At 44.7% G+C, this 27,256-nt stretch overlaps 1 protein-coding gene across 6 annotated transcripts in view; it reads right to left on the bottom strand.

Moving 5' to 3' along the window:
- Positions 1–5,350, bottom strand: part of RREB1 (ras responsive element binding protein 1) — a 135,127-nt gene extending 129,777 nt beyond the window's left edge. For 2 of the 6 annotated variants that reach the window (XR_005103199.1, XM_037380398.1), the window contains exon 1: positions 4,926–5,195. Coding sequence is in view for 2 of the 6 variants with exons in the window: in XM_037380398.1 (XP_037236295.1) it covers positions 4,926–4,965 (40 nt within the window). In the remaining 4 variants the exon portion in view is untranslated. Of the gene's footprint in view, positions 1–4,121; positions 4,502–4,925; positions 5,196–5,219 lie in introns of those variants that run through there. The other 4 variants (XM_037380396.1, XM_037380395.1, XM_037380394.1 and 1 more) reach the window with 3 other exon arrangements.
- Between the last annotated feature and the right edge of the window lie 21,906 nt (positions 5,351–27,256).

The following is a 27,256-nucleotide window of genomic DNA, read 5'->3' as shown; positions in this document are numbered from 1 at the left end:
AGTTTCAAGCCCTGCCTGGCTCCACACAAATAGCTAACTTTTCAGTGTATCACCAGACAGTGGCATTTCCAAGGTCCTGCCTTTCAAATTACAGCCTATAAAGATGCCGCTAAATGGGGAGGGGGGCACAGCTCCCATAGGTGGTGGTTTACGCAGAATATTTTATCTCAAACAAACAAACAAAAAACCCAACACACACACACACACAAACAGAAAGGATTCCTATACGCCTCCCCAAAGAAAATCTGCTTTATATGCTGAACAACAATTTGGCAAGTCACATCTCCCACCCCAAAATAAGAAATGAGCTGTCGGACAGTCACAGAAGGCAATTCCTTCCTCACCCTCAAAGTTTACATCTGCTCCTCCAGACACTTCCCAGGAAAACTGCAGGGTACCTGGGCACTCCATCCACAATGAAGCTGTACTCAAAAGAACACAAAGCAGTTTCTGGCCCCCTTCCAAGCTGCAGAATACTCTTGGAAAAGCGTAATTTTTTTAAAGCTGTGAGCTGTGATCCCATGACTGACCGTCCTGCTTGAATTCAGAAAGGAGGTAAAGGGAAAAGACACAGAGCAACAGGCATTCTCACTACCTTCAGGAGAACCGAAAGCAGCAGCAGCACCATCCTCCCTCTACAGACAATAATCTCCCAAGAAAGAAGCTACCACATCATCAAAGCAGCTGTCTCAAACTGGTCCAGTAACATGGTCCAATAATACACTCATTTTAAAACAACCTTCACTGCCCTGAAAGAAGACATGATTTCACATGTTTTAAGAGTGTACACCTAAAACACGGATTTCCAAACTTAGGCATCATTCATCAAAAAGTTAAAAGGGGCTTTTTCTGCACATGCATAGATTTCAGACTAACAGGATTTACTTGTTTTCTGCCTGTTCCCGGGGAACCTTTCCAGTTTCTTTTTTCCCAAGACTGTCCCTACAGGCTGCTATCCAACATACATCAGATGCTCTTGGAGCAACAGATAACTCTGGAAGGACATTTGCAAAGGGCACAAATCAAGGGCCCAATGCTGGTAAAATTTAGGCATACTGGGGGACGGTGGAATTTCTCCTGTGTGTAGATAACTCATACACTCGATACAATCCCCTGGAAAGCTTTATTTATGCATTTAAGTATTTGTTCAGATGTTTTACTATCAAAAAATGTATTTTAAGTCAATAAAAAAACTACTGCAACTTAAAAAGTGAATCCCTTACAAAAACACTCAGGTTAATTTTAGCATCCTTCTGTTTAGCTGCTTAGCAACACTTATCCTATGACCTTCTAAGCACCACCTACTTTTACAAGGGATAATGAATACAACCAAAGGGATTTATCTATATGTTTTTAACCTATACAATATTAAATACACAAACAGCTTTTTATTTAAATGGGAAATCCAATTGAGAGCAATCCAAATTATTTCTGCTTAAGAAGAAACTTTCATGGGCTGAAGTCAAGCTACTGTTACGATTGCAGTGCAACTTCAGCATAGGCAAAGTCATAAAATCCTTAAGGACTGAGAAAAGCACTACAGAAGTCAATGTTTTTATGCCTTGGGCAACACTGCACTTGCCTTTGGTAGCAAAGGAGATTATATATATTGCTAACAGATAGTGAAGACATTCAGCCTTCCCAGTTTTGAAACTTCCAAGAATCTCCTGACTCTCAGAATCAAAAAGAAAAGCCATTTTGTCAGAGGATCACTGAATATTGTAAAGAGTTAAAAATGGGCACGCAACCTAGGTAAGCTGAGTCAGAATACGATGTTTCACTACACTGAAATCTGCAAGCAAATAAAGCTTCAAACACCCAGGTCCGGGTGACAAAAAAAACAACCACCACAAACAGAAAAGACACAGAAAAACAGTCAGCAAACACCCTGTTATATTCTGTCTTAATACCAAGCCAAATACATATATATATATATTCTTTAGGCTCATTACTTAGTAAAAGAAATGTGTAAAAGTGGCTACGTAAACAGTCACTACTGATGCACAAACAACAGTTTGACAACAAGAAGCTGCCTGTGAAATTAGAGCAGAAGTTTACTTGACTGTACTTCAAGGATGGTGTTCTTTCAACCACACAGTAAGAATTCAGCTCCAAATACAGCTGTCAGGAAGAGGAAGGTGAGGGAGCAGAAGAAGCTGCACTGGGCCCAGCACAGCTGCCCCGCAGCAAGAGAGGAGGCTGGATGTGTCCCTGCCAGCAGGTGAGGGAGAGCCCTGGTACTCTGATTGATTGGATGATGGATTCATGCTGTTTCTGGGTTTCTAACAAACAAAAGGGCCTATTCTTCCCTGGATGTACCCAACTCCCGTTAAGGCTAATCGGCATTATGCAGGCACACCAAGAAAAGACTATATACCCTTAAGTCTTCAAAGGGAAAATTAAAACCTAAAACAAATATGGCTGGCCTGACCCTGAGTCACTGCATCCCTTTCACGCACGCTGACCCTGTGGAAAACAGGAACTGCGGTAACAAAACTCGGTGCTTGTGTCAAAACGACAGACCTCAACGAAAAAACTTCAGCCACCATAACAGCTGTCTACTGTGCACTGCAGGGGTGACAAGACAGCGTTATTTAGCCACCGCTCCTGTTAATAAGCGAATTCTTTTTCCAAGGCACAGGGATGGATGTTGGAATGGGAAGAAAACTGTTTGCTGTCCCTCCTAGTCCACAGCTGCCAAATCACACCGAACTAGACGTGTAACTACTTTGAGAAAGTAACCATGCTCGATGGCATCTACAAAACAGGCGAACAGAGGGAGTCGGGATTCAAACTGGATGGCCGGTTCCCCCTGCTTCCCTCCGGAACTCAGCCGAGCGGCTGCCGGGCAGGATGCTGGCTCCTCGGCGGGCAGGACCACGAGCCCCGGGCCAGGCAGCCCGGCGGGGCACGGTGGGGCACGGAGGCGCCCGGGCCTCCGCGGGGTGCGCAGCGGAGCGGGCCGGGAAATGTGCTGAGCCAGGAGAAGCACTCTCCTCCTCCTCCTACAGAACCCTGGCGAGGATGCCGAGCCGGCAAAGATATCGCGGACAAAAGGTGAAACGGGGGAAAATTAAAAAAAAAAAAAAAAAAAAAGGCAAAAAGAAGGCAGGAAAAAAAAAAAAGTAAGAAAAAAGCAAGCGTGCGTGCGGACGGGAGGCGGGGGAGAAGTGCAGGGAGAAGAAGCCAGAGGAAACTTATCTGCGACATGACAAAGTTCAATCCACCGCCCTCCCTCCTCTGCTGAAAAAAAAAAAGTTGCAGCATCTCGGCGCGCCGTGCGCCCCGACCCGGCCCGGCTCCGCTCTGCTCTGCCCAGCAACGCCGCGCCCGGCCCGGCCCCCGCACCGCCGCGGACGGGGGGTCGGGGGGGCACCCGGGCCAACCCCGTGCACTAACCGGGCGGGAGGGTCTCCCTCGCATCCATCCCCACCGCGGCCCCGCCGTGGAGGACGGGGGGGGGGGGGGGGGGGGGGGGGGTGGTCCCGGCCCGTAGCAACGGCGATGGGCAGCGCAGTCGCCTGAGAGACGGGTCGCGCCTGGCTCCCATCCGCACCGGGCACCGCCGGCGGGGGGGCGGCTGCCGCGCCGCCCGAAACTTTGTTTTCACCCGAAACACCACCGTTGCGAGGGCGGGGGGGCTCCACTGCTCCCCTCGCGCCCCACCCGGCAAGATGGGGGGTGAAAGGGGCGAGTGTGGCCCTGGGCCGGACACCCCCCCTCCTCGGATGCTGCCCGGCTCCTTCCTGTAGTGGTGACGCCGCCCAGGCGTCCCTGCCCGCCGCTGGCCCCGCCGCGCAGGGATGTGTTCCTGGCACCGCACAAAGGCAACGGGACCGGGGGTACACGGGGGAGGACCGGCGGGGGGAACCCACCCCCCGCTCTCCGGGCCTGGCTCCCCTCCGCCGCGCAGGCCGGGAGGGGAAGGACACGCACGTCCCTCCCCGGGGGGGCGTAGAAGAGAAGGAAAGGGGAAAAAAATAGAATCAAGTAAGAGGGGGGGAGAGGAGAGGGAGAGACCGGGGTGCCGAGGAAGGGCTGGCACGGCCGGCGGGCCCCGCCGAGGGGGGCACGGGGGGCGGAAAGTCAGCGGAGAGATGCGCGGCGCAAGCCGGCTCTACCTGCGAAGAAGGGGCGCCTTCATCCCAACTGCCCGGCTCCGGCGCGGCCCTCCCGTCCGGGAAAAGCGGGCAGGGGCCGCCGCGGGACCCGCCGCCACCGCCGGCAGGAAAGTAAGCCCGAAGGAAAAGTTAAAAGGCAAGCGGCTGCGGGCTCGGGAGACGGGGGCGAGCCGGGCTAGAAGATGTTGCTTCCTCGCAGCCCCATCCAAATTGTGGCGGTGGCTGGTTAAAAATAAACTTTGCAGCAGGAGGGGGGGATGATCTGGCCGGATTCCTGAGCTCAGACGGTTTAATATGGATGAGCATCAGGTCCTGAAGGCAAAACGCCGCGGCTGGTGCTGCTGGTTGGTAGAAAGTCTGCAACAGGGAAGGGGAAAAAAAAAAAAAAAAAAAAAAGAAAAAAAAAACACAGGAGCCGCGGAGGGAGGAGAGGAGAGGGAGGAGCGGGGGAAGGGAAGAGGGAGGCTGCACGAACTCATCATCATCTCCACCGCTGCCAGCCAAACTTTTTTCCTCCTCTTTTTTTTTTTAAAGGAAACTTTTCCCCCACCAACAAGCATTTCATTTTTTAAAGAAGTCGCACGACCAGCCAACACGCTGCAACGTCCTCACCCCCGCGCCTGCCCCCTTCCAGAATTTTATTTTCCTCATTTTTCTCCCCCCCTTAAGAAAAAGCAAAGAAGAAAATAAAATTAAAAAAAAAAAACAAAACAAACACCAACAACCAAAAGAGAACCCTGCGGAGTTAAGGCACGCTCCTGCCCTTTGTGCGGGAGCGCGGCCGGGCAGCCCCGCGGTACTTACGCCGGACTTTGCTGGGGCTGGGCTGCTTGCGCCGCGACATGCCGGGAGGATGGGCCGCCGGGGGGGCGCGGGGGCGCGCCGGGGGGAGCGCGCACGGGAGGGAGCCGCAAACTTGTTCCGGAAAAAGGAATCAAAATGGCGTTTCTGTGGATGTGCAAAGTTCATCAACTCCGCGCTAACTTCCCGTCCTCCGCGCCTCCCTGGAGGGGAGAGATGGGCACGGTTAGGGACCCCGCCGCGCCGCGCTCCGCGGGCGCCCCCGCCCCCTGCCCGCCCCCGCGCTGCCCCGCGCACCCTGATAAGGAGACACATCACGTGTCGCTCCGGCTCCTCTCCCGGGGACGCGCTACCGCGGCGGCCGCCTGTTGCAAATAGCATCTCTCACTCGCCTCGGCGCGGGGAGGGGCGCCTCCAAGGAGCGGAGTGAGCGCAACTTTCCCCCTCCCTCCCCCCCTCCCCCGCCCGGCCCGGCCTGGCCCGCCGCGCACCGGCCGCGCAGCAGCGGGATACCCCGGGCGGGGGGGGGGGCGGCCAGGTGCCACGCGGCGCCTCGCGCCCTCCCGCCGCTCTCCTCGGGCTCTCCCGGGCGGGCCTGGCCGGCCGGCCCGTGCGCCCCCCTTCCCCCCCCGGGGCAGCCGGCGGCTCTCCGCGGCGTGCGCTCGGGGCTGGAGCGCGTCCGGAGCCGCTGGCTCTGGGAATTGATAGGGGCTCTCCCGCTGGCCGCGGAAATGTCCGTGCATCCTCCTCCTCCTCCTCCCGCCCGCCCGGCGCTCACCAGGTACGGCGGCCGCAGGCAGGAGCCCGCGGCTCCGTGCGGCAGTCAGCTTCTGCTCGGTTTGCTCGTTGCCTCAGAAAACTTTCGTCCTTGTGCGTTTTCCCTGCTGGAGTCAGGCATCCATCCGGCTGACGAAACCTAAAGGACGCGAAATTTTCAGCTTAGGACCTGCAGGATAACCGTGTCTAATCAAGGGACGTTTGCAAATGCAGGTAGTTACAGACCGCACAGGCGCCGCATGTGGCATTGCGGGTAGGGTCCTCTCCATCGCTTTCACTGCAGTGGAAGTTCAAAGATGTAGAAGACCCGGCAAGTGATGGAGAGGTGGTCGGAGTCGTGGGGGTTTTACTTGAAGCCGTTAGCAGCACAGAGTTGGGTGAGAAATAGTACCAGTATATAAAAAGAAAATAACTGGAAATACTCCATCCTGAAAGCTCACTTGGGGGGGGGGGGGGGGGGGAAGTCAAGCAAAACTGCTTGCAAAGGGTGCCATAATGAGTACAGGAGGAACCCGTTTACACTTTCAGGAAATGGTTATTTACACTATTTCTAAAGCTACTAAAACTAGGCCTTTGCAAGCTATTATTGGTGAGGTGGAACCTGAAGTTGCAGGCAGTTTTTTAAAGAAATCAAGTCCTGGCCTGTAGACAAAAGGCTTGTACCAGCTTACCTGGTGTCCTATCTCCTGATTGAAAAGGGATTCACATGGAAAGGAAGGCTAGATTCCATATTTGTGGCAGGAAGCCCTCAACCAACTCTTTCCACAAACTGTCTTTGCCTGTAGGATGTTACTATTAACTTCCTTTGCACCGTTCTTTCCAAATACTGGGTAAAGGCATGAAGTCAGGAATACACAGGACCCATCCCAAAGACATGAGCCAAGCTACAGCTGGCTGCATGAGCAGGGTTGTTGGCTGACAGAACAGCTATATAAGAGTTTACCCTGCAATATTAGCAGCAAATGTAAGAAAGTGCATTCTGATTTGTTCTGTTACAAGGTTCTTAATTTATCAGAAAACTATCAAGGGAAGTAATTAAACATAAATTCATTTTAAAGTGTCTTTAACCTTTTCATCTCCATCCCCCTTACACCTGTCAACCTGCAGTGGAAGAACTGCTGGTAAATTCTATAGCTTTATAGCCAGCTTACATCTTCAGTGTCTCTTGTGTTAGGCATCCTATTAAGCAAAAACCTGAGCAGATGTCCACCTCAAGCTCAGCCCTTAAAACGTGTCATTCACATCGGGAGGCTGTAGTGGCTGAAGCCTGCATGGCACATACATATAAACTCATGGAGATCAGGCCTACGAGTTTACAACCTAAGGCCCTGTTTGCACAGGCATTTATATAAATATATAAATATAATTGAAACTGGTCCAAATTCCTGTATGGCTAATCATCTTTGGAGGCTGGCAACGCATGTCTCGTTGACCTGTGGGTAGCATCTGTAGGAGACTCTAGGAGGCATTTTGGACCACTTCTGCATGAAGATTCCCATCCACCCTCACCGTGTTTTCTAACTTCAGAGGTGCTTAACCAGCCTTCCATGTGGGAAGTTTAGTAAGCAGATAGAACAGGAAAGCAAGCATTGTTCAATTCAGCATCTGAAATCTGCTCTAGAAACACGGGAATGCAAATAATGTAGGTATTGTAAAGCTCGCACTGGAAAAAAATAATCATGATTTTAGTGATGGGGGAAATATGTACATAATTTTTGCATTGCATTTATGTTTGTATGTTTTAAACGTTCCTATTCTTTCAGAAGGATGTAATGAAGGGTGAACAAGCACATACTATGTCATGTTAATGTTGTAAATAAAAAAAAATATGCAAAAGTTATGTAATAACTAAAAAAAATCCCCAACTACCAATGTTTATGAAACAGTAAAAAGTGATATGTCCTTAACAGCTTAGGAATTAATTCTAATTTTGGGCTATCTCAGGGCAAGAGAAATTAACTCAGTTTTCAAACTTTCCATCATTTGAACGTTTATAATGCATCAGAGAGGTCAAAACCCACTGCAGTCTAAGCCTGAATGTGAACTTTGGCACAAATGGTTTCCTTTTTTTTTTTTTTTTTTTTTTATTCTAATGAAAAAGAAAGTAGAGGTAATATTTGCCTAATAAAAACACTTCTATGAATAAAATTACTCTCCCAAAATGTTACTGTGTTGCCTGCATGAAACATTATCCTTTCCACTCTGCATTTTGTACCATCTGCATTGCCGTATTTTCTCTCATCTCCTCTGATCACTCTATTTATGACAGTTTAAGTTTGTTTTTTTTTTTTTTTCCTAAGACTGCACGTGGTTTGTATACTTTCTGGCCATCGTGACATCAATACTCAAACAGCAATGTTAAACCTGGAAAGGGGCAAGAAGACTTCCCTCTTAACTTCTATATAACCCTCACACACCTCCCTGACCCTACCCAGTGATGTTAAATGCCATGAATAATAGTAGAAATAAAACCAATAGTTTTGTGAAGATATTTTGTATATTATCTCTTTCATTAAAACCACTGAGTGACATAGCCATGTTGGTGACATAAAAGCCACCTGCTACAATCCCAGGAAAAGGACAATTCTGCCCCCACCCACAGTTCAAATATCAGAGATGCTGATTAAAGTTATTCAAGGAGAGAAGAAAAACAGGATGTGTAGCTTACATGAAGGCCGCAACTTGAGGATACAATGATTTAAAGCGCAGAGACTAAAGCTAACATTGGCATTAAAAGAGGAGGTAAAGGTTAGTTAGAAAATACCACACACACCCCCATCTCATTAGGCATTATCAATGTCCTCTTTTAAATCATGATATTGAGAAGTTACTTTAATTTCTTGCAATGCTTACACATCCCTTTCCTCCAAAAAAAACCATTTTGGAGCAAGGCAGTTCTCATGCTAACCAGGAGTATTTTATAAGCTGTAATAGGCAGCATTGGTGGGCCCTGACTTTCTAATTCCTTTTCCCGGGATTTCCAGAGCCAGCGCCCTCACCCTGATGTGTGGCTGTCCAGCCACAGAGGATGTCAGAGGCATTGGAGGCCCCATCCACTGCCTGAGCTTATGCCTGCACAGCATCCGGAGTCCTCTCGCCGCCACCCTTTTCCTGATGTCCTCGCTTGTGCCAAGAGGCAGAACTCGGCTGACATACTAACACAGGGAAAAGCCTGCATGGAGGATCAGAGAATACAACCCTGAGGGCTTTGAGAAATAAGTCTTTATGAAACCTAAGACCAAAAGAAATGCTTGAATTTCCTTTACATTTCAACCAGGTATTTCCTTAAATGAACAAACATGCCACTGCTGGGTCTTCTCATGGGTTGGGGTTTTGTTTTGCTTTTGAGGTGCTTTTTTTCTTCAACTGAGACGCAGGTTTCTTGGATCAAAAGCTCCTTAAGAGCAAACGCAGAACTGACAAGTGTGACCAATGTACAGGCAGGGTGATTAAACAGAATAAGAGGGGGAGAAGTTCGATTAAATGTATTTCCTAAGAATGCTTGGAAAACTAAACTTGATGAACTTGGGCAGCAGAAAACCACACAGAAAAGCACATCACATAAGACCAGTCAGAAATGCTCTCAGCGTTTTTCAGATCACAGAGCATCATACAGCATTCTTACTTTGCCCGTGTGGGTACCCCGTGCTCAGCTTCCTTGGCCCCTGGAAACTGGGCAGCTGGGGAGCAAGGGAGCACAACAGTGGAATGTGCTCCTGCGGCAACCCCCCCGTTACCTCCAAGGGCAGCTTTGGGTGAGCAGAAAGTCAAGGCCGAACTTCAGTCCAAATTTACCCTAACATGAGCCTTTAGTGAGCGAAAGAAAAACTCTGGTAACACAGCGTGCTTAAGCAATTTCCCTCATATCTCAACAGGCTAGCAGTGGCAAAACTGGAAATAAAACCTATTTTTCCCCCTGAATCCCAGTGTAGTTCTTCAGGTACCAAGCTATCTGCTCTGCTTTATGACCTGTTCTCAGCAGACCGTATTTTAGTGATAACACACAGCAAAAATAAAAAATTGAGTGTGAAGTATTTGCTCCCTGTTTGCTCTGAGCCATTTCAACACTGCAAAACAGGCCTTGAGCTGGCTCACCTCACCAGCTGAGACTACCTCTTGCCTAAGGACTCATCTGGAAATACAAAGACAGTATTTCTGAAACCCACACCATTTTTTTCCACCATAGATCACAGTCCATAGGGCATATTGCGGGACTGGTTGAAGTCCCTGGCTGCAATAATTGCTGGCCCCATTTCCTTCTTTCCTTTCACTGTGGGAGTCTTCAGCAGATAGATGCAACGCAGAGCAGCTCTGCTGCTGGGACTGGACCAGCTTGATGAACTAGTCCTTTCCCCAGCCCTGATTCTCAGAATGTAAAAAGTAGCATAAACTATTCCGCTAAACTATTTTAGCAATGACCAATGTTTCTAAATCCTTTCTGGGAAAGATCAACAACTGATACCTGTTCTTTCAGGTATATAGGATATACCATATCCTAAATATAAAGGTAGCTATAGAGAATGGCTAAAGTGATACATAAGCAACTGGCATGTCTTTCAACCTTGTAACCAAAACAAAAAACAGGGGCACAAAGGGGTGTTATTACAGTTTAAATAACCAAAATTCTTAAAAGAGGAGGATTTTAAAAAATAGTACATTTTAAATAGATAAATTTAAGTGAGATCCCCCTTGCATACTTACCTAGTTACTTAGCAAATTTTGGACAGCACAGCCTACTTATTCCTCAGACTTTTTAAAAACATAGTGTGAAAAAAATAGCAAGCAGATGCTTGACATTTACGTTCTCAAACAGTTCTGTGATCACTAATGTACAGCCTCAGAAACGGGTTGTATAGCCCATGTGCAAGTGTGTCTGTGTAGAGACAGAGTGGGAGAAAGAGCAACGGTACGCAAAACCACCCACTGCAATACTTTCACTTCTTTCAAAACTCTGCATTGTTGCCCAGAGACTTTTGTTGCCAGGTAATGCAAAAACACAGGTGTGCAAGAAGAATGTTAATGTTTAATGCCCAGCTTGTGATTTGGTACTGAATGTGACATGTTTCATTCTTATTGACCACCCAGCCTCTCACACCTAATTGATTGTTAGTTTAAATGTCATTATTTTCCCTCCTGGAGGCAAGTAGTAAGCCAGCTGTGTGTTTCCCCTTGTCCTATTTGCTAGGGAGAGCTGATTCTGAAACCTCTCACAAACTAAATGAATGCTCATGCCATCAAGAGTGGTTCCAAAGAATGTTTATCAATACGGTGATAGGCGCTTTTAATATATAAATATAAATATAAATATAAATATAAATATAAATATATGTATATATAACTTCATGTTCAGTCATTCTAAGGGCTGCTATTACTTACTATTTTTTGGTATTACAGGCTAAAGATGGAAAATACCTGCTATTCATTCCCTGAGGCTGCCACAGTATTTCTCTATGCAATATACCTTTCAGTACTGTCTTGGTTTAGTTTTAAACATCCTTAATTATGGAGGATCCAACAGCTTCTGTTGGGAGCTTGGTCTGTACTCTTGCAGACCTTGCTGTTAGGACATTTCCCTTGATTTTTCCAAACTACATTTTTATTTTCTTAACTGCATGCCATAGCTAATTATAGCTGAAAAAGTGCAAGTAGACAACGGGGTGGGGAAGAAGGAAACCCCAACCAGCCCAGGGAAAATATGGTAAACAGTGCTTTGAGATGCGCCCACAAAGCAGCAGAAAATAGGCAGAGATGGCCAGCAAGCGGCAGAGAAGTGAAGAAATAGGAAGTGAGGTAGCAGTCATGAAGACTGCTTCCCTGCCTTGCAGGGAAGGAAGAAGCAGGACAACTTGCGAGGGCAGAGATTAATATAATTTTGGGGAGGCTGCAGTGACAGGTTTTGGGGAAGAGAAGAGAAAGTCCAAACTACCAGGGAAAAATGGCCAGGGGATGCGGTAGACGAAGAATCAAGGGAGAAGCAGAAGAAAGTGGTAGGGCTCAGGTAAATGAGCATGAAAAGAACCATTTGTGCTTTTGTACCTACCTAAATTGCGCTTTGTGCCTCCTTAAACCAGAGGCAAAAATGCCTCAGGACAGGTCTACGCCATGAAATTGTGCAGGCCTAGTTATACTAGTCAGGTGTACAAAGGGGTATGATTTGCAACTGAGGTTAAAATTGAGCTACGCTACCAAAAGCAGCAAATGTTCACAGTTATGCAGTCAGAACTATACTTTCACTGACACAGCTTGTGTCACTCAGACACTGATAAGATAAAGATAAGCCACGCTGGCAAAAGAACAGTTTTGCCAGTGTTAATGGTGTCGGGGGTAGATAGACCTCTGCTGCAGTGCACAGGGAGGGGTATAACCGCACCAATAGAGCTCTTCGCTTGTCAAAATAGTCCTGCTGTATTAGCAGATGATTGTCCATGAGGGAGACACAATTAAGACAGGTAAAAGGAATTCTTCTACTGACATAAGAAATTACTTCCACAGCAACAGCAAAAACTGTCAGTGGAAGGTTTCTCCTGGCAGAAAAATAGCTTTGTTGTGGGCCAGAGGAGCATAAGATAGGGACGTGTTTTAGATAATTTATTGAGCTTTCATACGAGAAAATACTTGCTTCTGCAAAAAGAAAACTCAATACTTGCAAAGTGGCTGAATATTACGACAATACGGATAAAAGCATTTAAGTCCTAATATTGACGCTTTAACCTTCATTTATCATTCAACATTCACTTACCTTCACTTTTAAATAAAGGATTATTGAGAAGAAAGTATTCTCAATACATTTTTTTTGCATTCCTGTCTTCAACTTGTAGAGTAGATAACATGTTCCATAATCTTGTTTCCTCCTGTGCAACACAGAGAAAGTGAAGAGTCTCTTAAGCATTTAGAGGAAAGATTTGGTAAGACAGGGTAGATGTGCTATTACTTTTTTTTTTCCTTTTTTCAATTACTTTGGTGGTCAGATGGGACTGTGCTCTATCTAAAATGAAACTTGAAAAGGAAAAAAAACCCCAAACCACTATTATTAAAATGAGCATAAGAGAGCTGTTACCTGAAATGATTCACTGAATGGAAATCTCAACTCTTGAAATGTATGTTTTCTAAGAACAGGGCACAGACATCAGCCTGTTCGTCAAAAGTACTCTGAGTAACTAGAAAGGGCAGAAAACATTTAAACTCCAAATTTTCAGCTTGTAGTCAGTGGCCCCTGTGTTAACATCTATGAAAGCATCCCGAAATCCTAAGTCATGCAAATTTTTTTCCTGCAGCCACTTGTGAACTGACAGTAGACTGCTGTGGCTCCCTAAACTTACACTGGTGGAATAATCTTCTCAGCTATGAATTTTGATTCAATGGCAACTGCATATAAGATTTTCTCTTAACAATTTTCTGAACCATCTTATGTAGTCACTTCACACAGATCTTCCGATTTTGTTTCATTAAGCTGTTTTACTCTATGTCCTTTCCCCCTCGGAAGTGGCTGAAGGTAATTCTTAGAGTGCAAATGAGCAGCCTAAATAGTTCAGCAAAATTATTCAAAAAATGGTCAAATGCAAAGAAACCAAAAAACAAGAAAAGGCCAGAGGGTAGAGCTAAACATCACTAAGATAAGGATTATACAGAAGCCAATCCAAGGCAAGGGCTGAGGAGAACGCTGCTAAGGTGTCCAGTAGCACAGTGGATTGGAGCACTGGCTTTCTACCTCTAGACACCTGGATGCAAAACCTGACTTAAAATACACATCAAAATGAATGTGATGAGTTCACCTTAGAGCCTTCTGAGTAGCGGTCCACATGTAAAAATTCCGTCTGCTACAGGACACCAATGTCCTCCACAATTACTTACCCCCCTACACACACAAACACAAATGCTAAATAAGATTAGAAAGTCTAATGAAAGGTCTCTCTGACTGAAAAGTGAGCTCGCTTTTGTTTTCTGTTCATTTTTACCTGGTATTTATAAGAGGTTTGCTATGGTTATAGTTATATGCAATAAAGACCTGTATAGCGAAGTGTCCTAAGTGACATGAAATTCTGAACTGTGGTTTCTGCTGTAAGTGGCGATGATTCACCTCAGATGATCTAGCCTGTCATTCTCTGGGCACAGACTTAATCAGTAAAAATCTCTCCTGATGTTTTTGTGTTAGCTGTTAAACCCCTGATCCACCAGCCAACGGACACAATTCACCACCGTTTGCACACTTTTCTTGGGATAATTTTAAAGATAGATCCACAGATGATGTTTCTGGTCCAGATTTCAAGTTACTGACACAGCAAAAGAGAGGAAACAGTCCCTGTGCCTACTTGCATGCGGTGATTCAGTAGAGTTGGTATCATTAGTCCTGTCCTATGATGAACACGGTATTACCTAACCATGCTGGAAAAGAATGAGCAGGCTCAGATTTCATATCTGGAAACTGACAGCTCTTGTGAAACTTGGTACTTGGATAATAGTGCGTGTAAATAGGAACTGCAGCAAATTTGGGCTAACCTTAAAAATGGAGAGTTTTGGAGAGCTGGGACAACAGTGGCCTGAAGATGAGAGTGGTGTATAACAGTTCAGCATACAAAAGTTTGGTAACACAGAAACTAATAGAGACAGTTCCTGGCGTGATTTTGGGCCAGTGCTGAGTGCAGAGAACTGCCGTACAGCTGGAGTATTCGTGTGAAAATGTTAGCAGCATATGTAATAAAAACCACTGAACTGGAATTATACAGAAATAAGTTATTATTGAAACACAGCTGTACTTTGAACAAAGCACTGAGGAATTTAAAAGACAATGATTTGCCAAAGGGAACAGCATAAACTTATCTCAGCCAGAGAGCCACAACCAGTTCCTGTGGCTGCTCCCCACCACTGAGTGCAAGCCCTGTTTGCCTGCAGTAATGAAATGAGGACCAAAAGCTTTAATCACATGGCATGCTCCACATCAGTTTCTATATTTTTCTATGTATTTCTATAAATTGATGTTCGTCCTTTGTATGAACTAAAAACACATGTCAAGTGTCTTGCAACTTTTTTCATCCTCTGTATCATTGCTATCACTCTTATCATTTGAAAGTTGATCACAGGGGAACTGTAATTATTCAGCTAGCAGCTAGTGGTGATAACATCAAAGCAAAAGTATGTTTATAGGGTTAATGGATGATTATTTTAGCATCCCAAAGGCTTTGGACTGCCATACCATCCAATTATCCCAGGGCTATGTGAGAAGAGGGAACTTCATGTAATTAGGAGAGCCTAAAGTAAGCTTTCAGGATCAGTAAAATACATCATGTCACAAATCACACTGCCAGCTGTTTCTCTCCAAATTTTACAGAACATAACATTAACTTTTTTAGCACTTAGAAAATGAAACAAATATGCTGAAAATCAGACTATAGAATTAGTAAATACATTTTCATTTTTAAATAGAAAAATCATAACATTTGCCAGACATCATAAATGTACGTATTGGATTTACCACATCTGAATGAGCAACAGATCCATTAAGTCATATGCTCTGCTTCTGCTAGGAACCAGGACTTAGTCCATATTCAAGAAATTAAAAAAAAAAAGAGGCAGGCTATTTTTGTCCAGGTAGGATGTCTGTACTTAGATATTTGATTCTGTATTTTCTAGACACCTACGTAGCCTGATTTGCAGAGATGTTGAACACGTTCGTTGCTTCCGTGGCTGCTGAGCAACCCTGAAACTTTAGCATGTGAGTATGAATTAGATGCCGAACTACAGTCATTCCATTTTAAAAATTAATAGCATAATGCATATAACCAGTTGTGTGATCTCTGATGGAAATGGGATGAAAATGAATGGACACACTTTTCTGCATCTCAGGTAACTGCCCAGACTACTGGGATATTCAGTGAGTTACCTTTGACTCAATAAACCCTCCCCAAGAAGGGCTTAATCAGCATTCAATCATTTAAGTGAAAAATTTGGGAAGTAAAGGTAAAATTGCATTTCAGAAATTTGTGGAAAAGTTCCAGAGCAAATCTATATACCAATAATCTGTTATCTGAATAATACTAGGAAGTTAGTTTAAAAGTGAAACTCTGTAAGAAATATTAATTTAGAATCCTCTACAGTTCGTAAAATATGCTGCAGCATGTCATAACACTTGAAAAAACACCACTAAGAAAACAAGTTAAATTCTTTGCAATGAATTCTAAACAGCTGGGAAAAGTGGTGGAGGCCAAGGTGATTGAAGGGAGATAGGAAGGTTGCTATGAACACAAAAGAGAAGGCTTTCAGGAATACAAATAATAAAATGAAGAAATAGGTTGAACTTTAAAGAATAGTGACATAAGTTAAGAGCTGTTTATATAGTTAATTTGAAAATGTATATGAATAGTAAGGTTTTCTTTGATTACCAGACACCCTAATAAGGATTTGGAAACAGGGTAACAAAATAACTTCCTAAATAATTATTCTTCTATAGCCTTGATGCATAGAAAAATGAGAGGACAGAGTCAGCTATTTATGAAAGGAATACAGTTTCCTAGTGCAATGGAAGGGAGTTAGTGTGCAGATAGCAGCAAAAAGAGCTGCTAAAACCATTAAGTGCTTTGAAAACGTATTAAGTGTATAAAAAATGCCAGGTAACAGACATCCGCTTGTAAACGTGACCTGCAAACATCTTTAAACAATCCGGTAATATTAGAAGATTTTTGCCAAATGCTTCTGAACATCACAGGGTTCTATGAGTCATTAACTTAAACACAAAATAGCTGTGTGTTTTGTGACTCTACCAAATTCTGGTGATCTGCTCATAGCAATGATCCTGCGTGCTCTCTGCTGCTCATGTCTCATCCATAAACCCTTTCTGCAGACTTCAGAGGGCCCAGTTAGAAAGATAAATGTTGTCTTATTACAATGCTTTCCATTCTTTGGGGTGTATTTTTCATTTCAGCATTTTATTTATCATTTAGCATTCACATTAACTCTCCAAAGCAAAATTCCTGATCCCATTACACAGACACACTGCTCCATTGTAGGAATATACAGAATTATAATATCACCCACACAGTGCTTTCTGGAGCGTTCCTTGGAAAAGGGGTGTCCGACCCAGTGCAAGGCTGTTACAGGATCTGGGGACAAAATGGTGTAAAGATGAAAAGGCTCAGCTTCAGATTAATAAAATGTACAATGTATACAAGTATTGCACCATGTATATGTTTTTATATATATAAATATATGTTATAACAGCCTATATAGTCTGTTGCTTTAGAGGAGAATTTTTTATTTTAGGGGATGAATTGGAGGAGGGTAAAGTGCAATGCCTTGACTTTCCTCCCCACCTCCAGAACGAACCTAACCCTAAATCTGCATGTCCATTTCAGTTACTTTAAAAACAAAATTAGAACTATCCACTAGTAAACTGAGATACCAGATAACAGTGCCTCTGGTATCAAAGTTGCGTACATGATTCAGTGCAATGAATTTTTATTTTATTTTTTTAATCAGAAGGATTTTCATTCCAAGTTACTTTGAGTTTCTCATGAAACAAACTCAGTGTCACTCTGGGAATATCCATCAGCAAGAAAATAAGGCAATGTAACTGACAGGTCTAAATGCTTATAAAACTGTTCCTGAATTAGCCAATGTTTGCTACATCCTCCAAGACTAGTTTCTGAGGCCTGCTCTGAGAAAAGATGAAGTTACAGAAACACTGATATACCCAGCTGTAAGGAATTCCAGAACTGTGCAATTTACCTACTATCATTTTTCTGTAAAATATTAAGAGATATACAGTAGCACTTAGTAATAAAATAACAACATTTAAATTATTAGAAACCATCCTGATTTCAGGGAAAAAAGAGGTCTGGTGCATAAGACATTTACTACCTCCTTGTAAGTATAGACTGTCTCAAGGTTAATAACTCGTTAAAGGAGAAATTGCCTTATTTTTTTTTCTCTTTATTGCAAAAAACTTCTGCCAGGATCCTGACAAGATCTTAAGAAGACCACAGTAATGACATCACACTGCACAAACATTTTCTTATCTAAGATGCGCTATTCTACCCTAGCCAGGCTGAATAGTAGAAGATGCTAACCTTGAAAAAAGTTATGCTGCTTTGTGTATACTAATACAGTGTTGGAGAACTCCCCGCATGGCAACAATGGTATATAATACTTCTGCAACAGCTATTGCCATCTAATTTCATGTTGTATTCTTCACCAAGAATCTTAAATCACTTTATAACAAAAAGGACAGTTTCGTGAGCTCCATTGCACAGCGGAAGGAGCTGAGGCAGGGAGAGGGGAACTAATCAGCAAGACGTAGAAAGGCCAGGAACAGGAGCCCCCTCTCCTAGCTCTGGGCCTGCTTATATCAACAGGGTGCACCTCAGTGCATGAAATAGAATAAGCTCTCATTAAATGAGGAAAAGAGGTGTCAGCTGTATAATCACGTTTAAAGAAAAAGTTTTAGAAATCGCAGAAATCGCATCACTGGCTGTGATAAAAGTTCTACTTTTACAGTTTTTGAATGCAAATCAGTCTGTAGCTGGACCTCTGCTTTATGCACACTGGTAATAAAAAAGAATCTGCTGGTCCTTGACAACTCAGGAAAAGACACAGAAATAAATATAGGGAATGATGGACTGATGCTTTCAGGAAGGCAAGCTGTGGGTTGAAGAATACAGAGAAAAAAAGCAGAGTCTTAACACAGAGTGGAAGGCAAGAGGAGGAAAGGTTTAGGGGAAGGATTTTGCCTTGTCCAGTGCTCTTTTGTGAGGCCGCTCATGACCCTAACTTTTAGGGTGAAAAGGCCTTGTGACACAGCAGAGCTGGTGTGTGTTTGTCACACGGAGCAATAATTTGAGGAGGGTGTACAGGTGTTTCCTGTGTTGCAAAAATCATCTCTACAGAGAGTCTTGTTTGCTATTACCCAAGACTTCAAAGAAAATACCAAGACGGATGTGTAAATGGTCCTGTCAATGCCAGGATCCACCATCTATTCTCTACTTACCAAAGCAGACACACACAGCTCCTGGGAATGCCTAGGAGGAAGTACCATCAACAGCAGCTCTTCAAAACAGCCCTAGATGTAAAGAAGATTCTTCATCATTCCTTGCTGGGAAGTCATGTACATTTCTAGAGTTGGGCCCTACATTTTTGTAACACATGCACCTTTCTCTCGCTATCCTGATTTTTCTTAAATTCTTATGCTGCTGACCAGCGGTACTGGAAGGCCCTTCCCCTTTAGCAAAATTTCTTTTTTAGTCTGAGCTGGTACGCTTCAAACCCAGTTCCCCTTGCTCTAACATGAGGCTACTATTTGTTTGCATTGTCTTTCATGTGAGGAAGCATATCCTGAAAAATGACATGTACGATTTCTTCTAAATCCTATTTTATGTTTTTGTGCCTCTCAGTTCTGATTTTTCAGAGCAAGCTGTATACAATGAGGCTGATTTTCAGAGGTGCTGAAAATAACATGTTCTGACCTGAAACGCTTTCCTACTCATCAAAAAAAGGGGTGCTAAGGAGTATTGAGAAATCTGTGTTTGGAAAGGGAGAACAAAATAGGAAGGTAGTATGCTTTGCAAAGTCCTTATCCATGTTTTTCGTCCTCAGACCTCCAGCGAAGAGCAAGCTGGTGGCTGCAGAGGAGCTGATCTGTCAGGCACTCTGACTGTGCCCTGAGCTTGGGTGGGAGGACCCATGCACAGCCCTGTGACCTGGAGCACAGCCCTTTGTAGGAGAGAAAAAGAGTACAGCCTTGGGCAATGGAACCTAATTTCACTCCAAGGAGTTCTAGTTAATGGGAACTCAGAGGAAGCAGGATTATACCACAGTGACTGTTTCCAATGAAGTACAAAATGCCTGCATCTCCCATGGTCCAGTCGCTGCATAGCCTCTCCCGTGGGTGTTGGCTGAGTTATAGCAAATTAAGATAAGGGAAGCTGGGTGGGTAATTAAGACTTTTATATGCACATTTTGAAACAGGATCCAGTAAACTCACAGCTAAAGTTTTGAAAAAATAGGGTAGGTTAAGCATTTTAAGTCCACCATGTTCTTACTTGCAAGATGCAAATCTTTTGAGCTCCTTCTGAAGCATCTCACTGGAAAAAGGGCTATAAATCATTGAATACTTGACTTTTGTTGTTTGGGACACTACAAAAACCAGGGAAATGTGTTTAATGAACATTCTTCTTGTTCAAAGCATTTCAGTAGTTTAGCTCTGATATTGTTTCAAAACTGTTTTCTCAAGGCCCTCCAGCACATGGCGTTAGGAAAAAAAGTTGTCAGACTGGTTTTAACATCTTTTCAGTACTGATAAGCAAAAGTTCACGAAATAATTCTCAATAAGATACATGTGGAATATACCTGTCTTAAAGCTTTCTTGTTGAATTGAAACTTTAAGGAAATCTGTTGCATTCCAAGCTTAAGCAGCCTCTTTCGAAGTTGTTAGAAAAGTACAGGGATGCATCACATACTGTGCTGAAGACAGTCTATGTCACATCCTGTTAACCGTGTCTGCTTTTAAACCTGTTTTGTAAGTACAGCGAGTGGCTGACAGTCTCCAGCTGCAAACAGCTTTGAAACTACATGAGCGAGTTTCAAAAGAAAGCCAGACGCTACTCTGTGTTGGTTGCTAAAGGTAAAACAGTCGATAAATAGCATGTTTTTCTTAATGAAGTAAACGATTTAATCTTGAGACTACTTTGCTTAACAATGCCATCATTAAAATGGTAATGGACTTTGAGGTCCCTATTCAGCATAGTATGGCATCATACCTTTGCTGCTATTGTTTCATATTGTTTACACAGAAGTTTCTGCAGTTCAGTCTGGTAAAGAACAAGATATTAACCAAGGAAATAAATCTCCAATAATAGCATGTGGCTAAATCTTTGAATCTATTTTAATAGGGCCCAATCTATCCTCTCCTTGAAGCCAGTCAGCCACTTTAGTAGGATGCAAAATAGTTCCCCTGCCAGACGGAAACAAGATGAGCTAATAACTTTTAAAAAATTATTATTACCTATGTTGGAAACAATGGTTTTAAAGGCCAAAACATGCTAAAATTACTTAGAAAAAAGTATTTTACTAAACCATGCACACTAGCCTGCTAACATGATTTGGTAAAACTTTATACATCTTTTTTCTCTCTAATAACCAGGGGGCTCAACTGAACACAGCTAGAAAAAGCCCTATCTAAATAGGTTGGGTTTTTCCTCACTTAATTTTCCAGTGTACAAGTTAAAGCAAAACCAAAGCAAAAATACTTTTGCAGATGGACTTGGGTATCAGACCTGGAACTTTTCCATGTTTCCTTTTCCATCCTTTTGCATTAACCAGCCTCTCACTGCAGACTAGGTCCATGCCCAAAGCTTGACTAGTCTAGGATGACATAATCAGCTACTGTTCAAAGCGGCCACCACATGTTGTAGGTCTAATTCTCTGTTAAACCTAAGCTGGGCTTCATGCCTTGTCATTATCTGGTCCTTCTGGGGATCTCTAAGACATCAATACAGATTTACAGCGGTGTCAAGGTCCCTGCCATTTACCCTTGAATAGAAAGGCCTTTGCCAGAGCCAAGAATAACTAGAAAGCAGCAACTTTCTGGCCACACCTCCTTCCTCACATCATCCCTACAGAAAGGGGTGGGAGGAATAGATAGGAAACACCGTGCTCCTCCACGGAGTGCAGGAGGATTTTGCCATTACTGTTTCTGTAAGGCTTAACATGGCCTTTACTTGTGCAGAGGGGCATAAAAAGGGCCCAGCCTAACAATGAAATCAGACCCTCCCTACTAGTAAGTGAAGGAATGGTTGCCAATGCAAGTGCTTCTTCTCTGTAATATTTTGTTTTCCCAGTTCACTGGGTTGCCTCAACACACATGGAAATATGCTCATAATAAGTGGGACCATCAAGAATTCTTGGCAGACCCAGAAGAAGAAGCTTTCTAACCTGGCATTTTCACCCAATAATGGGAGAGACTTGTGGGGTCCCACTGCCCAGATCTGCCAGACTGCACGGCGGCAGTGGCCCCTGCAAGCAGATGGCATGAAAGACTGTGGTCACTGACTGTTCTGCATTGCCAGGAGAGTTGACAAAACCAAGTAATGTTGTTCCACAAAAAATAAGCAGAACATACCTAAGCAATTGTTGATCTTAAAGCTGTGGATAAAGACTGTCTAAATATTTCCCATGACTGGAGGCAATGGGCTACATTCGTCTATGAGGTATCCCCCACGCCCTTTGCCGAGTTCCTTTTAAGTAAGCTTTGTGGCCCACAGCACTTAAACCATTATTGGTTTCTACTTTTTTCTTAAAACAGGAATAATGGTACAATAGATTAGTTATATTTTACCATGAATTGCTTATGTCCATGTAACTTTTATTATTAAGTTTAGCTTTTAGTAGCAAATGATTTGGGAAATCAGCTGGAGAAATTATCTCACATAAAAAGTAGAAACAGTAACATTCATTGTGCATCCTTGAATGTCCTTGAATTAAAGGGCATGGATGCTTTTGAACACTGAGTAGCTTTCAGAGATGAAAGAAGCTAAAGGGATGTTTATTTATAGCAATACCTTCTTGACAAATAATTCAAAGGAGTAAAAGGAATTGGTCCACAATTTGCTCCAGTGACTTTTGTTCCCTTAATGAAATGTACATGCATACCCTCATCCATTGACTGGCTGCATACCTGTCTATTGCCTGGCCTGCACTCGGTGTATCCCCTCACTCCTGATGCATCTGTGAGCCTGAGAGCTCAGTTCTCCTCTGTTGATCCTCAGACTGGGAGCAGAATTGGTCCCATGTATATATAGCAACCCATTTTTTCTTCAGAATACTAGTGCTTTAGCAAAATCACAACTCTCAAAGAAAACTGAAGAAGAAACAGATATATCCCAGTATCTGTCTTCTGTGGTTTTTTTTCAGTTGTTCATTCTAACTCTGAAAAGCAATTCCCCACCCCTGTGAATAAACATCCCTGTGTCTATTTCTCTCTAAGAGGAAGATAGAAATCAGATTATAAGAACTGGAGGGAATAGAGAGAAATGACGCATGTCTGCACCTCAAGTTGAATATTTTTTTGCTTATTCTTTTAGTTTGTTCTCCACTTTGCAAGTATTTAGTTTGGGGATTTTCTATAGGAGCAGAGCTGATGAGTTCTCTCCTTTAATCTGAGTAACAATACTGAAAATTGTTAATCTAAAGTAACAATGCCAAAAAGAAGATGGATGCAAACTTAAGGTTTTGAGTCAGCGTTCACCTTTCCACACCCCTTAACTTTCAAAAATTCAGGCCATCAAGCAAAAGTTACTTGCATGCGAAAGAGCTGCACAGGGCTTCTTCAGAGCTGTGGGTGAGCTCTGCACCTCATGCTACATCAGTAAGGCAGTTTATTTCTATCTGTTTTCTTAGTAGTTTACAATACATAGGGGATGAATTCTGAGAGTTTTATTGCACCAGGAAATGTAAAAGTCGTGTACTTAACTAATACAGTTTGTTGGGACATTTTTTAAACGTTTCCTGACCTGACTGCAAGAGTTATCCAGCCTATACAGTTTCAGCTTCCTCCTCCTCCATTAGCAAGGCTCACCTATGATATTTACTGCATCATTGCATCCACGCCAAACTTGGTTACTGCGGCAACTAAGTTTTTCTTCTCAAAGGGTCACAGGGAAACACATCCTTCAGGATCCCCTAGTAACCGTCAGCATAGGACTGGGGAACATCAACAGTGAAATGCCTGCTTTCCATCGCTAAGGCAGCGCCGCCTGCGCCTGCAACAAGGGGGGCAGAGTCTAGTTACATTCCTGACCCACTTTCACATCCCTCCCTCCTCCTCCTCCATCTCCTCCTCCCTCCCTGAGCACAGCAGCAACCAGCCGGGCAGCAGGAGCCTCCATTTAGCAAGCCTCACACACCCGCAGCCACCAAGCTGTGTGCTGTCTCCCAGCCAGCAGCAGAAGCGCAGGTTTCCCCAGCAGCATGCAGGGAATGGGAGGGGGAACTGCAAACCTCTAGGAAAGGAGGTCTTCCCTCTCATCACCCTGTATGTGCAGTGATGGTGCTTCTGTCTTTTGTCCAGCCCTTTCACACACCCGCATTGAAGCATGCACCCACACCAAATGCAGAACAAGGCTGTGTCCCTTCCCTCCACTCTCCACCCAGCTGGACGGCCATGCTTCCTCTCCCAACACCCTTCTGCCATCCTCTCATCCCCAGATCCCGGGCACACGTATGTGTCTGACTGTCCTGCTCCCCTTCTCACCCACCTCTTTTATGCAACCCCACCATTTGTCTCCCACTCTCATGCTCCTGGGGCTCACCCCTTTCCCCAGATATTGCAAAACCTCCTCCTGCCTCCCAATGTGGAGGGCAGCTAGGTGAGTAAGAGGAGGGAGCTCCTGACTGGTTTTGCATCCTGCGGCTGCTCACAGCACCGCGTGTTACCCTAGGAGGGCACTCCCTTCCCCTGCGGGCAGCTGAGAGGGATTTCACCCCATGCTGGGGGCAGCCATTAACCCCCATGCCTCACCTCACCTCGCCTCGCCTCGCCTCACCAGGGACTGCCCATGTATCCCTGGCCGGCCTTGTGCCCCGGGGAGGTGCAGGCCTTGCCAGGCCGCGGGAGGGCCCTGCCGCTTGGCAGGGGGGTGCAGACAAGGCGGGGGGGTGTGTCCCTGCTGCTTGCGGGGTGCAGCCAGGGCCTGGGGGTGCACGTACCACCCGGGGGGTACCAACGTGTGCAGTGCGGCTGGGCCTGGCGAGGCCTGGGAGGGGGCCGCCACCCGGCGGGGCGGACAGGGCCCAGCCGCAGGCCCTGGCCTTTGCCGTCTGCCCTTAGGGTGCGGGGCCCCCCCTGAGGCAAGGAGAGGGGAAGGAAGGCAGCCCCAGCACCCCAGGTCCCAGGGCAGGTGGGGGGGTTCAGCGCTCCCTCCTCACGGGGACCTGAGTGGGGCAGCTCCCTGAGGAGGCAGGGGTGCTGGCCCCCAGGGATGCGGGTTGGGGAACACCTCCCAGGGCTACGGGGGATGGCAGCTGCCAGGGCACCCACCGGCCCACAGCGGCGGCTGCGGGAAATGTTCATGGAAGCCATTATTGGTTGGGCTTTTTTTTTTCCAGTTCTGTTATTGCAAAATACCAGCTACAACCACGAGCAGGCTGCTCTCCAGCTGTGCTGCAGAGCCCTGGTTTGTACCCATAAAGTGCTCCCATCCCACAGTGTTAGACACCTACTGGCCTGGGGGCACAGGCTGCTGTTGGCCCTGCAGGCAGTCCCTGGGGGGCGGGAAAAGTCAAAAAAAGTGGTTCCCTGCTCCCCCCCCCTCCCTGGGAAGCAGCCTCCGTTTTAAAATTACAACTTAGATTTCACATGTTGCTTTCTCAGCCCTCTGGGGGCTTCTTTTTGGGTGGTGGAAACAGGAATAAAAATAGCTGTTTAATTTCTGAACACAAAAAGCGGCTGCCTAAAAAATTGTTCACTGTTCTTTGTGCTTGTATAACTTAAAACCACCTGTTTTCAAGTTTGGGCTTGATACATATTTCTGCTCCATTCCTGTAAGCACTTCAGCACATGTTACACACATGCTTACGTCTGCGGAGTCAGGGGCCTGAATCTTCAATGTCACCCGAAATCTTTAGTGCTGTACCACATTTACAAAACTAGTTGAGTAATAGTTTAATAATGACTCAAAATAACATGACACATAAGCAGTATATTATTTCCATCACAATGGAAAAGGTGGTTTTCCAGATTCTCTCTCTAAGTGCATATAGTGGAGTTCCAGGTACTATGTGGTACATTTGTATTTTTAATTATTACATTTGAACTAAATGTTCATACTTCTCATTTAACCTAATGTTTTACACACAGAAGTTCCCTAAAACGTATTTATTATTTACGTAAGCTTTCAATTAGCATGCACTGTCCTGTGTGCTGCCAGTACTAAGCTGTTAGCAGAACCTCAAGCATCTTTAAACCTTCCTCAGGTATTTCTGCGCAACAGTGAGTTGATGCCTATAGCTAGCCATACACTAGCAAAGAGTTACACACCTGCAGGGCTGTTTGTAAGGACATGAGATCGCACACAGGTTATTTCACTCCGTGGTAATGTTTTTTAGGTTGAGTGGATACACTGAGCTTCCCTGCATCTGTTGTGACCATGACAGTGACCACATGCCATGAAGTGCATTTGTCAATGACAGATGCTTAAGTGGAAATAAGCAAAGAAAAATTAGAAAATAACTGGGGGAAAACACCAAGAAAACTACCAGAAAAACTACTAAACTAATTCTGAGTGCAGTATTTTTCACTGAGATAACCAAATCTTGTGGTTAAGATAAAACACACTTCTGAATAAGCAGCGGTAGCTGTGCTGCAAATGCATTTTTCATGTCCTCAGAGATTTTAAAGAAATTAAAGAACAGTGACCATTTGCAATACCATTTGATAGTTTATTATTAACATAGTAGCATCCCCATTCCTAATGTCAGAAGGCATGACTGAAGCTAACTGCTAGGCTGTTTAATGAACAATTGTTGATGAGCAGCATATGCCTTTTTCTGTAAAGGATTTTTACTTCTTACTAGGCTTGCAAAAGTCCTACCCAAATCACAAACTGAAAGATATTTCTAAGAAGAGCTGTAGAGAAGAATGTATCGTCTGGATTTATTTCATAAAAAATTGCTTTTCAATACTTTATAGTGAAGATTTATTGATTAAACTGCTTGTTTAAGGAGCTTTTTGTGATAGTTCTGAGAGGCAGCAGAGAAAGGGAGGTGAAATTGTATGGTGCAAGTTGGTACAGAAACTGAGCCTAGCTGCAGTTCCTCCAGTTTAATGGTGCTTTGCAGGGATATGTTTTGTGTATTGCAAGGCAAGTTTTAATGTTAATCTTTACCATATCTACTGTAGTAAAGATGATAGTTGTAATACCCTGGTCGAGCACTCTCCTTTGGTGAGTTCATGTTATGGATAAAGAATGGTTTGCTCCAGAACAGATACTCAAATATCATTAGCAAAAGATGAAGTAAATGCATATGTAAGTTTCAAAAGGCTCAGAGGAGGGTGGCAGGGAGGCTGTCGTAGGCTGTCCTCGGACACGGGGACAGCACAAGGGAGTGTGCTGAGGACAGGAGCTGGTGAGCCTGAAACGGTTACTTAAGATGGCCTTTATATAGGCGTGCAAGGGAATATCCTGGGAAAGCCTTTCCCAAACAGCCAGGTGTGCCTCGAGGGGCCCTGCTGTAATGAGAGGCACGTGGAGTATTGCACGGCGCAGGAAGAGCCAGGTGGCATTGGGAATGGATCTCCTCGCCTCTCGCCGCTTCCCCACGGCCTCCAGCCATGCTGCCAGCTGCAAGATGAAGGCCTGAGGGTTGGGGGTGAGAGAGCCCATCAGATGTGGCAGCACTGGGGAGCATGGAAGGGAGGGGGAGAACAAATAACCCCAAGCAACCCCCTTTTTATACCCTTTATTTCAAAACAGACATTAAGGCCCGCCTTTCCTGCTCTCAAGGTTGGTGGGTTTTTTTCTAAAACCTTGCTATAACTGCTGCTGATGTGGCAAAATAGGTGAGGCCAGCAGCAC

This window comes from Falco rusticolus, chromosome 3, assembly GCF_015220075.1.
Source record: "Falco rusticolus isolate bFalRus1 chromosome 3, bFalRus1.pri, whole genome shotgun sequence".
In the NCBI taxonomy this organism is placed as follows: domain Eukaryota; kingdom Metazoa; phylum Chordata; class Aves; order Falconiformes; family Falconidae; genus Falco; species Falco rusticolus.
Note: the sequence above shows the minus strand (reverse complement) of the source record. Positions and strands in the feature narration are given on the sequence as shown.